The sequence below is a fragment of the Cuculus canorus genome, chromosome 9 (genome assembly GCF_017976375.1).
Source record: "Cuculus canorus isolate bCucCan1 chromosome 9, bCucCan1.pri, whole genome shotgun sequence".
NCBI lineage: Eukaryota > Metazoa > Chordata > Aves > Cuculiformes > Cuculidae > Cuculus > Cuculus canorus.
Window position 1 is genome coordinate 19,435,502 of NC_071409.1, and position 13,907 is coordinate 19,449,408.

The 13,907-nt window shown below is 35.5% G+C and overlaps 1 protein-coding gene across 7 annotated transcripts in view; it reads right to left on the reverse strand.

Annotated features, from left to right (window-relative positions):
• NLGN1 (neuroligin 1) overlaps window positions 1–13,907 on the reverse strand; it is a 386,535-nt gene that overhangs the window by 192,174 nt on the left and 180,454 nt on the right. For 5 of the 7 annotated variants that reach the window (XM_054074821.1, XM_054074820.1, XM_054074823.1 and 2 more), the window contains 2 exons: window positions 12,866–12,925; window positions 4,048–4,200 (listed from right to left, as the gene is read on the reverse strand). In XM_054074821.1, coding sequence (XP_053930796.1) covers window positions 4,048–4,200; window positions 12,866–12,925 — 213 coding nt within the window. The remainder of the gene's footprint in view (window positions 1–4,047; window positions 4,201–12,865; window positions 12,926–13,907) is intronic. The other 2 variants (XM_054074826.1, XM_054074824.1) reach the window with 1 other exon arrangement.

The following is a 13,907-nucleotide window of genomic DNA, read 5'->3' on the forward strand; positions in this document are numbered from 1 at the left end:
GTAGAGGGTGACAATATAAATACAAGACTAAATGACAGCAACAGTTCCTACACTATCCTCAAAATGGAAAATTGCTTATAATTAAAGAAAGCATAACTTACGGGTGTGCTTCCATTTCGTCATAAATTATGGTCTTACAGTTACAGAATGTTTCCCTTCCCAATGCAGACATTATCAGTACGCCAAATGGAAAATACAAAATACATATATTTTTTCCTTTTTCTTTATTATCACCTTTTAACGCAAACCCTTAGAATAACAGTTTACTGTTTCTGTAGGAGAAAACATTGCCTCTTACAGAGGAAAAAAATGGGAAATTTAAAGCAGTGCTAGGATTCCTTTGAATCATTCTTCCATCCCCCAGCTCAGTTTGTGAGCTGCATTAAAAATGTTTCTTTCAATGCTATTAAAGTCCTGTGGTTAAAAGATAATCAAGAGCAAGAAGTATAAATTAATAAAATGAAGCAACAAGTATGCAAACAGCTCTCTCCCTTCTCTGCCCTCTTGAGCAAAAGCGGTAGCAGCCAATACTGACCCAAAGCATTCTTCTTTTCTAAAATAAACCGTTCATAAGAAAGAATATAGGAAGCAGCACTAGCAGTATTAAATCTGTCCACCATGATCTTTCTGGATATTAAATAGACTCCTTTTGTAATCCTTTTACATCTCTTCTGCAAAATTTAAATAAAAAGCTCCTTCTTTTTAACAGATGAATGTATATTAAATAAACTTTTGAAGTCTCAAATTAGTTGAGTTCAAAATTCAAACTTGTATTCATATCTGCCCTTTCCTAAAAATAAGCAATAAAAATATATCTGCACTTACTCCTATGCTGTCCTTCAAGGTTATTAAGACTACTCATGCATTAGTCCTCACTAGATAAAATTGCCTGCATAAGATTGGCATTTTAGAGAATCTAAAGAAGATATATATAGTCTGTTTCCAATGGCTTCTTATTCAGTAGTCCCCAGTTTTCAAGGCAGAGAGTTCTCTTTTCTATTTTATCTAAGAAAAGATTCTAACAGACTTTCATTCTCAGATTTGTTTGAAAGACAAAACAAGGCCAGACAAAGGGAACTTACTGGGGGTCTGTTTGCTTTTCAAATGCACTTGGCTCCATACTTCTTTCATTTTTATCATTGTTTTCTCTTTACCAAATGGATTTTACTTTTAAGTGATTTCTGTCATTTTATTTAGAAGGAAATCTTGTTTCTGTATAAAATGCAGGTCCTCAAGTAGATTAGTCTATAAGACAAAGGATATTTCAACCCAGAATTAACAGAAAAATAACCTGAACTGCACCAAAAGCTGTCTACACTGGGCTTAATAATAATACTGTATGGTATCCAACATCACAGCATATCCTCCCTTCCCCATCACTATTGGTCTGGAAGAAAATGTTGCTGTTGCAGCTTTAAACGTTTATTTAATTGGCTTCTTTATTAAGACATGTCACAGTGTGAATCTTGATGAAACAACAGCAGAACTCCTAGGACTCACGGAGATGGTCTGTATTAAGAGATATATCCACAAAGACGGATACAAGAAACCCAGACCAAAAAAAGGCCATGTGAAAATGAGAAGATAGCACTTATTTTGTCCCTATGTCTTCTCAAGTGAAAAAAATAAAATATATCCTTATATTATTTCTCTCCACACATCCAGGCATTTTACACAGCGGTGACGTGAGATCTCCGTGCCCACAGGCAACGGACAGTGAAGCCAAACCTCTCACCTTATGGGATATGATCAGATAAGGGAAGCTGAGAATTTGTCAGCTATGTATTTGTAAAACCATATCTTATTTAATGTGACTGCTGTGCAGTGATGAACATGAGCTTCAAAACAGGAAAAATATAAGTCGATATCTGCTACGATTGTGGAGAACTTCTACTCTGAGGCTCTCCTAAACCAGGAAACAAAGAAAGGCAGAAGAGGTGCAAACTGTGAAATCTTTCTCTTTTGATTACTAGTGTGTTTCTACACTACCAATTTAGTAATACGTCATCCTTTTTTATTTATTACATGACAGACAGGTATTGTACCAGATAAAAAAAAATATGAATGACTTCTACATATAGTTAACAAGTGTAGTTATTTTACTAAGAAAAATCTGCAAGCTTGATACAGGGTTATTTTAGTTAGTGTGAAAGTAATTTCAAGGATTCATACCATTCGCTGGATTCTACTATGAGTTTTAGAAGTTTTACCGTAATAGGTCCCACTTATGAGAAAATTAGCTCTCTGCCCCTTGAGGCTCTGTAAAGGCCACAAAGGCCAAAGAATAACAAAAGCACAAACACAAATGAAATCCTTCTAAGCTCAGCAAGATGTTAGCAGTGTGCTACCTCAGAGATCAGTGCTAAATTACAGGTGGAACAGCCTCGAAAAGCCATATTAGCATCAACAAAGGTGAATTAATTTTCACCTTTCACGCAATTAGCCCTTTCAAGCAAGTAGCCCTCTCAAACACTGAAAGTGATTTAGTAATCGGACTAAGTATTTCGCAAAAATAGAGAGTGCTTTCTGATACTAGATACTATATTACAGGACAGAATACCTGACTGGCATATAATAGAGACAAATGTTGTTTGAAACATCAAAGATGTGATCACTGGTGTAACACTAAAATGTTGATTAGAGGCACAGATCACAGATAGTTAAATGCTGCACTTATACGTGCCCAGGACCTGAAGTCACTATATGAACTGGAAGACAGAAAAGGGAAAAAAAAAATACAAAATATCAGAATTTCCTTGTATAAAGAAGTACATCACAAGTGAAACATCCAACTGGATACTAAGGAGATAAATCCAGTAAGAGATAGTTACAATCTTTCCAGAAATCAATCAGTCCTTTGTAAAACACAACCATAGCAGACTTCGGTTACAAGATCAAAAGTAAAAATCCATTCTGACCCCTAAAACTGAAGTGTATTCAGCTGTCAAATTTTTAACAAAAAAGCTGTTGGAAGAAAATTACCCAGATGTGCAAACCCATGAATTTTGGAATCACCTTAACTGAATTCAAAACACAAAGAAACAGCAACAATGAAATAAAATGCCCACACAAAAGAAAACCAGAGCAGCAGACATTGCTAATATCCAAGAATTGAAAATAAAGTTCAACCAACTCACTGCTGTGAATGACACCAGGCCTATTACATCACTTTAGATGTTACAGGGAACGCCCTTACATCCAAGTGCGCAATCTAAAGTTACTGTACTGACTTCTATGATATCCTAGAATTGAACTCCTGCTTTCAGGAGTCTTAGCATGCAACGCTTTGGTAGAATATGTAGAAGAAAAAAAAACTACAACCATATTGTCTCAAGAGCTGGTGAACTTTCATCAATGCGACTACACCAAATATATAATAAAGTAATTTTTTTCTGAATTATAAGCTTACCAGAGGAATACGATACAAGTCTGCTAATAGCATCAGCACATCCTATTCACTGTATTTGAAACAATCAACAGCAACCCTGTTCACTCTCTAATTTGGCCCAGAAAAGAAACACTGGAGGCATTTAAATTATATCCATAAAGCTTTTCAAACCTCACAACAAAGCTCCAAATAGGTAAAAAAATACAGCTCTTACTTAATAATTTTTTCATAACCTCCTTAAGATTTCTCAAACTATAGAAAAATAATGGTAATCACAATTCAGTCTCTCTTTTCTAACAGAAAACCCTACTGTCTACAACTTAACATTTTTTTAAAAGCATCTAATTTACCTGTCTATGAAATAAATATTCACTGTTATTCACAGAAAAAAAAAAAAAACAACCCAAACTCTTCTGTCTGAACAGCTCAGCAACAGGAATATGTGTTTCACACCCCTAAAAGCATGACAGAAGGTTCTCCCAGATAATACCTGCAAAATATTTATAGCTCATTCCCAGAATACAAACCTTTTATTTATCAAAGGAAATAAAAAAAGTTGTTGTTGTCTTTAGCTTGTTAATTTTTTTAATACATTCTTACACATAACACGAACTGCATTGCAGATAGCAGGGATTAATGGAAAGCTGAAGGCTTCTTACCAAGTACCCCAAGGCGATAGTTGACAGTGATGACTATCACATTCCCATAACTTGCTAGAACACTGCCATCATATAAATTTCCAGTGCCTTCCATGTAGGACCCTCCGTGAATATACACCATCACAGGCTTAGGTCCCCCACTGTCCCGAATGTCTGGAAAAAACATTAAGACACATTTTATCTCAAGAAAATACCAAGAAAGATACATGCAATATTTAAAATGTTTTTAGTGAGGTTATTTTTCTTGAAGTGTTTCTCAAGCAACACCTTTTACATAAGGAAATGGGCAGGTGGGCAGAAGTGTTTCTTGTGGCTTGCTGATAACTAAAGTTCATACTTTTGAAACACTTATCAGTCTCAGAAAAGCAGAAAGGAATCGAAAACGGTAACATGTTTGCTCAAGGGGAATGGGACAGCGGTCTGAATCTGTTCCTGCTAAATTTACGGTAAAATGTCTACTAAAATCAGTGTGAGCTCATTTAGGCAAAGTCTGAGCACTTCTGAAAGCTCAGTCCATCTTTCTGTTCACTTAGCTAAAGGCAATTCACCATATGAAGATAAACGGATTTCAGCTCATACATAAATTGTGGATTGCTTCCAGTATGGCAAGATCAATATTTTATAAAAAGGGTGTATTAACAGATGCTATTTAATAGGTCTGAAGTCTAAGTTGTCAAAAAGCATTTGTAAGCTTTTTAACATTTAGACCTCAATGGACATTATTCGTAACCCGGGTAACTTGAAGTTTAAGGTGCATGGACACTTCTCATTTTACTATATTGTGAAAAGCACTGTAAATTTGAAACAAACAAACAAACAAAACTGTCTGCCATTCTCTCAGAAAACAAAATTAACTATTGACATAAACATTGGTTTAGGTATTCTTCCTACTAAAGAGTCCTATTTGCAAACTGATGCGCCTACTTGGAATAAAATTTTGAATATATGAACACCATTGCTCCTTGTAAGGAAAGTTGCTCTTAAATAACAACGTCAAGCAACAGTTAATGGTGAGATAATACAAGTTTCTTGGGTTTTGGTTTTTTTTTTTTTCTGTTGAACAGGAAAGAAATCAGCTAGGATAATAATTTAAACTTTTACATCTGGATTAAACTGCATTTTGATCTTGTTTAAAAGTGCCTGAGTCTTTTCCACCACCAATGCCATAACATTCCCTAATAATCCCTAAAATCCAAGAAAGACAATAGCAAGAGAATATATGAAAACTTCCCAATGAGGAACTGTGCTTCATATTCTGATTTGAAGGCATTTTTTTTTGTCACTATGACAGTATTCAAGTTACTCCCCTGATTACTCATTTCAGCATTTGAGGAAGACTCAGATGTATTGTTTACCCCTTTGATTTGGAGGAATCTCAGTTAAGAAGGTTTCCAGTAAGCTCTCTGTAAAATTGTTTGAATAATTTCTGAAGGACTGTAAAGACTGCTAGGTGAGGGCAGTCACACTAAAAGCCCCGCTTTCTGAATTTTGTGAAAAAGGTCAGCACAGATATGTCTGTTTGCAGTAAGTCAGTTGGTGTTATTATTTTGCTATTGATTCTAATTTGAAGAAAATGCCAGAACAGTCAAGATCAGAAACTGGCTCATCAGTATTGGAAGTAATAGAACAATCATTTATTCAAGACCAAAAGGATGATGAAAAGTTGCGCGTGAAATTGCTTGTATTGCTTTCCTCACTCAAGCATATAGTAAGGGCTTTCCAACATGCAATTTTCAGAGTGTAACGCTAAGGTGATTATTTATCTTCATTGTCCATGGGGTAGAATTACAAGCTCCTGAGGTTTAAATTCCACACTAAGGAAAAGGTCTTTTCAAATTCATATACTGTTTTCAGTAGATGGCTTGTTCATAGTCTATGCTTCTTTTTTTTTTTTCATACAAACATGGAAGCAATAATAAATTATTAATCTGAAATCACTGCGTGACTGTTCCCAGCAGAACTTGTACACAGTTAATTGTATGCTTGGTGGTAGCACAGGGGGAGACTGTCTCAGAATTCTTCTTTAATTAAAATTACATAGAATTACAGAGCACCAACTGTGAACAGTAATGAAATGTTGGTAGCACTGGCCTGTTTATCTGGAAAATAATATTAAAATATTTAGAAAAGAATAGGTATCCTTTATCTGAGAAAGGAAGCACACGTTCATGAGTAAAATCTGACATAAAAAGAAGAGATTCTCTGAGTAAATTCTAACCGTGCCATACTTGTGTCATTTCCTACCATTAATATTTTGTAAGTATTACAGACTGATGAAGACTGATTTTCAGCTCTACCTATGTGCCATGTCAGAGCAGATGATGTGCAGTATGAATTTTCCCCGTGCTACTTTGCCATCAGTCTTAAAAAAATCCCTTCGACAAAAGATAAATGGTGCTTCTGGGTGTCTCAGACAGCCATCTAGTACCGGAGACATCTGCGAGGTTATGCAGTATTCAGCTGAAGCCAGTGCGACTTTGGGCTACGGATTATATAGAAGCTATGAAGCTCTTCATGTGAAGAGGAGAGATCACTGCATTTTGCTCTGACAGTCAGTGGTTTCATATTAATTGCAGACTATTGCTAGGAACGTTTCAAAGGCACAAAGATTCAGCTGAGAGAGTACCGTTTAAGTACAGATGTTATTAACTAGTGGAAGTTATTAAATAATAAGATCAAAGAAAGAGAGAAAAAAAATCAGACCATAATGAAGAATTGATTCCTACCCAAGAGTAAATGTTCTCCTATGAAAACTATCATCCTTTAAAATTAAAATGGAGGAAGTATAAGATATTTTCGGAAGTGCTTATTGGAGTTAAGTGCCCAACTCAACAAAGAAAATAATTGAGATTTTGGCACTCAGAAACTTGTCAAAACCTGACCATAAATGATTTGATACATCTTTCATTTTTTTCCTACAAGCTGGCATCAGTCCTTTGGGAACAGGTGCTCAGAACTGAGGGGTCTCAGTAAAACATAGTTACTCTTTCTCACACACATTAATGGCTATTCATGGATGTAGATTAACAGTTAGTTGTGGAAGCAGCTCATACTGAATCTGAAGAACTGGGGTGCAAACGTAGCATTTCTTCCAAGTGTAGATTTACACACTGATCTAATTGTGTACCATTTGTTTACCATTATTTTGTTACATTTTACTAAGCGTTGCTTTAATAAAAAAGCAAACACAAGAACATTTTCAAAGACATGCAGGGATAGGGCTGTTCAAAATACTCCTCAAACTCAACTGTTTACTTTTATTCACACAGAGATGAGTTTTGAGTACTGTGATTTGTCTTTAAATGAGTAGTTCATAAAACATCTAAGTAGGTCTTACTGTAGAGCAGAAAATGATCTTATTTATATGACATATGCATGAACTTTCTTACTACAATTTCCAGCATCTCCTCTCTTCTGTACCTTCCTAATGTTTGTTGCATCTCCTTTTTATGTCTGGTCTTAATTACCTTACAGGCAATTCAGGAATAGGGCTTTCTTTTATTCTGTGTTTGTTACATCACACAACAGGGAATGGGGTCTGACTGTGAATATCAGTCACAATTGTCATCTATAACAAAACATAATTACAGCTTCAGTCATTTGAAGCTGATGTGAATTGGCCACGTGACTTAACAAATTATACAATTTGCAGGGAACAGCCAAAATGGGAAAGTAAGAAAGCCTACCTGGAGACAACTTAGTACTAAAATATAATTAGTTCAGCACAGATGTCACAAGCAGAGTTTTCCTAAATGCTATGAAAATTGTGACATTTTGATGTAGGTATTAAATAAATCATGTTTTTTGAACATGAAACAGCACACGAGTGGAGAACTTTGAGTTTGGTTACTGAGTTCCTTATATCAAATATTATATGGATATATGCATAACTCCTCCATAAGCTTTTGTCCCAAAATATTTAAGTAGATCATGGTACCAATCAGTGCAACTCTTGATCATCTAAAAGTCTTAACAGTTGACCTTCCAGTTCAAATCTCTCAGATACCTCATAGATGCACTGCTATTTTAATAAGCTAGTGCAATTAGCAGTGCTAATATGCAAGCATCCATTAATGCCACATTTTTAACATGTGATAGAAAACTAGACATTCTGAGACTATTAAAGTAACTATTGCACTTCTGTTACGAATGGAAGCGAGGTTTGAGACACAATTCATGTATTAAAATAGAGCTTGCACCCATCACGTTTAGGATAAATACAATTACCTCCTCCTTCTTGTTATGCACTTTTTCAAGTATGAATAACATCAGTGCAAAAATTCAACATAATCTGAACTGAGGTTCTCAGTGGAAAGGGGAAAATACAATCAACAAAATTCAATGTGCAAGTGACACTGGAATCTATACTTGGGAGTTGGAATCATAGAACTGACATGAATGGGTGATACAACGAACAGGAATCATCAATATTCCTGCGTGTATCAGTGAACAAGCTCACCCAAAGTAGTATCTGTGCTGCCTGGTTGGAACTCATTAGAGGATGTAATTAAGGCTGGAGCATGTGGTTGCTTTGCAAGGTAGACAAATGTGTTCTGCTATTTACTGATCTCTGAAGTCTGAAAATGTACAATTAGTGCCAGACAGAAAGATTGTTTCTCTCCCTATTTCTTACCATGACGGCTGAAAGCAGATGAAATGCTAAACTTGGCAACCTAGTCTATTTTAATACTAATGGAGCGATAGGGGTTTTTGGAGAAGATCCTCAATCCTGAAATGCGTTCTTTTGCGCCAGTGACACTACAGTCTGTTAAGCATAAGAAGGGATTTGCAGATGCGTTCTGCATCATTAACGATTTAAAATTTGAGTGGATTTTTGTTTGTTTTGATTTAAAACATGCTTTAGACCAAGAACATCCTTCAGTCAATGAAGTCCAATAGCCCATATAAGACAGAGCATCAGACTAAATGATCAGAATCATCACAGTTACAGCCTGTGAACAAACAACAACACTCGATCCTAATCTGTCTCCTTTTTCACAGGAGAGACTGGAACGGAGAAGGGAAGAGTAGAAATATCTAGCAATTACAGAGCAGACTCCGCTTCTGAAGCGTACACTCTGTTCCCTGCTTTACTATGGACGTGGTGTCTGCACTCCTCAATCTTAGCATCTGTATTCCTCATTTCTAATGATGGAACAAGAGCATTCCTCTATCACAGAAGGATGCTGTGAGACTGAATACATTAAAAACTGAGATGATTAAGTAGCATCGGGGACTAAATAAGGATCTAAAATTGACGCACCAGGTATGGTGTGTATGACAGAATGGTGTATGAGAAGAATTCATTTGTGAGCAAACTTTCATGGATATTTCATACAGCACTAACTACCAAGAAGTCCAGTTCTGATCCCTGAATACATAGGCTAATTATTCATGTTACTGTATTTTGAGTGATGCTATGATTTTAGCATATAGGAACTAAGGGTGCATAAAGAGTCATTGTTTTTTGCCAAATTAAATCTAAGTTAAATTATTATCTTACCAACATTAAGACTGAGAAAAGATATTAAGATTAAAACATTTTACTACTTTAAACTAAGCCTTGCTTCTAGACTGGGGAAAGAACAGCTCATTCAATTGTTGAACAACTTCAAGTAAAACCTTGCATCTACACTAGATATTGCTTGCTTGCTTGCCTGTCAGTAAATAGAGAAAATCATCACTACTATTAAAAGGGAAGCCTCCAATGCTCATTGGTTGCAGGTGGTTTTGCCACTGTTGTTTGTGGTGGCTGCTTAAGTTGTTCAATACTTATTGAAAATATGTAAGCAATTTCAACAGTAAATGAAAGGGTTAATCAGAAACAAGACTGCATCCAGACTAGGGGGTGGAGAGAAAGGCATTTCTATAATTTGACTTTTCACACATTTCACACTCAGAATTTGAAAACACCTTCATTTTTTAAGCAGTAAATTTGCAGATCATTAGCTGGTAATGTGCACTACTGCCTTTGGGTCTTTTGAAAACAAAAATGAAAAATGATGTAATTAAGCCTGGTCTACTGGTTGCAGCACATACCAGGGATCCAAGTTTGATTATGGACTCCAGTGCTTGTGCTGGCAAGATTTGGACTGCAATTCTGTGCTACTGACACGTAGCAGCAGATGGGAATAAGATTACTGAACAGTTTTAAAACGATATCTTCTAATCAAACTCTGATGTTTGAGTGAGACAATATGGAATACTTTCCAGGCATTTGATCCAGGAAACTGCTATGAAAGGTCTTTCTTCAGGAAAAGTATAATACTAGAAATGGACATGGGAGTTCTGAATTTCTTAATATAGAGACCACCCTGGGCATTTTAGAAATCACTGGACATTATTTATGTAGCACAGATTCTATGGTTATATGAGAGTTTCTCATTCTGACTCCCTAATATTCCAACTTCATAATTCATTCAGTCTGGTATTTCTTTTATTTTCTACCCAGTTATTCATTTGTAGATTTTTATATTGAGTAAAGGCTGCCATACTTGTAAAAGGTGAAGAGTCTGAAGGACAGGTTAGCAGAAATCTAGACAGCTAAGGTGGCTTTTAGCTTCTCCTCTCTCTTTCCTGCTATTTGTACTCAAATGCATATGACTTGAAGTTTGTGAGCTCCTCAGATTTGCATAGACAAGTGCTAGAGCTCTAGAGAAGCAGGTTCACAAAGTGTAGGTCATCCGATCCTGCTTCTCCGCTGAGGGAGAGTGAAATGCAGGGCCTCGGCGGACAGTTTCTATCAGCTCTGCAGACTATCCCAGCTGCCTTCAGTATCTACTGATCATAAAAACATAAATTTGCCCCGTTTCTTTATGACTCTCGGAAATAGTGACAGACTAAACTGCTGCCTGCGTTCTTCAATCGGCACAGAAAGGAGAACAAAACCACTGTCACCTTTATGCCAGAGAAAGTTAATCCCAGTTCTATAAATTAGGGACTTATTAGTGTTGTAAAAGTGTTTCTTCCCCCTAATTTAACTGCTGTGTTCTTATGGTCCTTTCTTTCCTACAATTGTCAATGTGGGAGACTGGGTTTCTCTGACATGGAAACTTGTTCTCCAAAGACCGAGATCTCTGCCGTCATCTCAGTCTACAGACTAAACCGCGTTCTGATAGCACCCACACTCTGCTGAATTTTAGTAAACTGAGTAGTCTCTTTTAAATATGTCTAAGCAGAGGAAGACTCGACAAATGTTAAGCTATTAGCACCTGTCTTGGCAATTATACAGCAATTTAGGAGAGCCATTAAGGTCCACTGGATGAATAACCCAGGTTTCAAACAGTTTCTTAAAACATATTGTTAAAAGAAGACAGAGTAACTTTTACAATGGCTAATTCAATATCACAGGTCTTGGAGAAGGCACAAGGATGTCCCTTGCAATATTTTGTCAGGAACTAATGTAGAAGTAATGGAAATTACTTGGCCTCATAGAGCTAAGTGGATCTGAATTATCATACTTAACTCTGAATAATACGAGAGCTTTCAAAGGAGATTTTCAATTAGGTTTTTCCTTGAAATCTCCGGCCAACAAGGTGGGCTTTCATTCATATGCTTCACATGCATTCAGTACAGAACCATAAATCAGAAATATAAATTTGTGGGTTAACTCAAAGACTGTTCTTTTACTGGGTAAGAAATTAAATACTCATATTTGCCTTTCTTCATCTGTTGTGAGAGGACTGCATGTTTCTGTATCAGTAAAACAGTTACATGTTCTTCGTGATGAAAAATATCTTAATTAAAAGCCTTGCATTTTACAATTAAGCTTCATCTTAGTATCTGGCAAAAAAAAACCCCCAAACCTCTAGATATTAAAAGAGAAGAAAGCAGCAACTATAGTAATCTTATATGGTAATTTATTTTAATCATTCATCATAAAATATACAAAATATATTTTTAAGACTCAGAATTCTGATGCACATTATGTGAAGGGATGAGATTGCTCAGGAGAAAGAGCATCTTTGTTACCATTTTCATAGACTTGAAAAAATATCAAATGTGCATAGATTATGTGATTAACAGACATAATTCATAAATAGAATAATATGCTTGACATTTCAAACTTCCAATTTACTTTGTAATAGGGTTTTCTAAGGGTCAGCACAAGCAGATAGGTATCTTTAGCTGGTTATGGAGAAAACAGAAGGGATCAGATTCTTTTAGATTACATCAGTTTAGCTCCAGTGAATTCACTGCTCTGAGCCTCACCAGCTGCAAATATTGCCTGCCATTCTCTCTTCTACAGGGAGGTGGAATAGTCTTGCATTTGTTTATATTTGTTCATGACAAGGTAAATGCAAAAGTTATTGTATTCGGGGAAATTCAGTTGCTTAAGAGACACTTTCTAAGAATTTTCTGTATTTTGCTTTTTATAAACACAACATTTCATATATTTATCAAACTGAGATCAGTCAGTGAAAAAAGAAACATCTTTGTACTTGGTGAATACATAGGGTTAGAAAACATGCAAAAAAGGTGTACAGAGAAACTTTAAAAGTGTTAGTTTAAATAGTATGGACAAATTTCAGTCAAAAGGTGGGATGCAACATATCAAAAGTCCATTTCAAGAAAACAAAAACCCCTCCTCTTTAAATATTGTTACTGTTTTGTATCAAAATGTAGAACTTAACAACATTCTTTCTTTTAAAAAATTAAAAATATATATATGTATAACAACAAGCAAGAAGACAAAACACATCAAAAATGGGAATAAAAAAAAACTCTTCAAAAGAAGACAAGAAGTCAAAAAAAGAGGGGAGAAAAAAGATTTTCAGGGATCCTTGTCATGCAAATCAGTTTGGCGGCAAAAAAATACCTTCATCTTCAGCACCGTCATTATCACCTAAATCATCTGTCTGTTTCTTTGTAAGGGGACCTAGGATTGAGAACGGAGAAAATGGAGGAAAAAAGACAATTCAAGAATATACAAGACTGAGGAAAAAAAACAGTGAATATTAAATTCCCGTGGACGTTTCAAGAAAAACATTTGCAGGGAGGGCAATCTTAGTTTGTAACAACCCATTTTTCATTACATTTTTCAAACATTACAGCAAAACCTTCCTTAGTGGGTATGGCTATTAGAAACATCAAGCACAAGAATCCAAGAGCCCAGTGCTTTATTGTTTTCAAAAGAAGAATCAAAGCTTGTTTACTAAAAGCATACCCACGATAAACTACATTTATCTACTTAATTTAGGTCTTTTTTGGTTTTGTTATTATTAGGAATAGTAGAGTGCCAAATTACTTCTTGCATTTGATGCAGTATGGTGGCTAACAATATTTTCTGTGAAATGCTAATTTCGTATTTCCACATTCAACAATTTAAGCTCATGCTTTAGAAAGATAAGCATGGGTTTGGCTATTTTCTTTTAAATCTTATACACTCATTACATTCTCTTTTAAATAGAACTGTAAATTCCCTTGAAACCTTTGACTACCTGCTGAGATATTTGTAAGAAAACATGAAAATCCATACGTAAACTAGAAAGAAATCCTAGACCAACTGAAGACAATTATTTTTGTAATTGTTTTCAGTGGGGCCAATATACGCACAATATACAAAAGTTGCATTGAATATGAAATTGAAGTTTTAGCTTGGGCAAGACACACAGTATCATAATTCCTTCCTTCTGTAAAGAGACAGCAAGATAAAATTCCTTCATGCCCAGCATCTGTATTATTAACAAGTATTAATAGATTCCTCATATTTTCCAATGGGAAAAATGCCCAGTCCTTTATTGAGTAATAAAAATATACACCAGAAGGAAAGTCAAAGGCCATTCTCAAAATATTTCCACATCATATTTTACACACTTACGCACAAACAAAAGACAGTTGGAACTCAGCATTATCTTTCC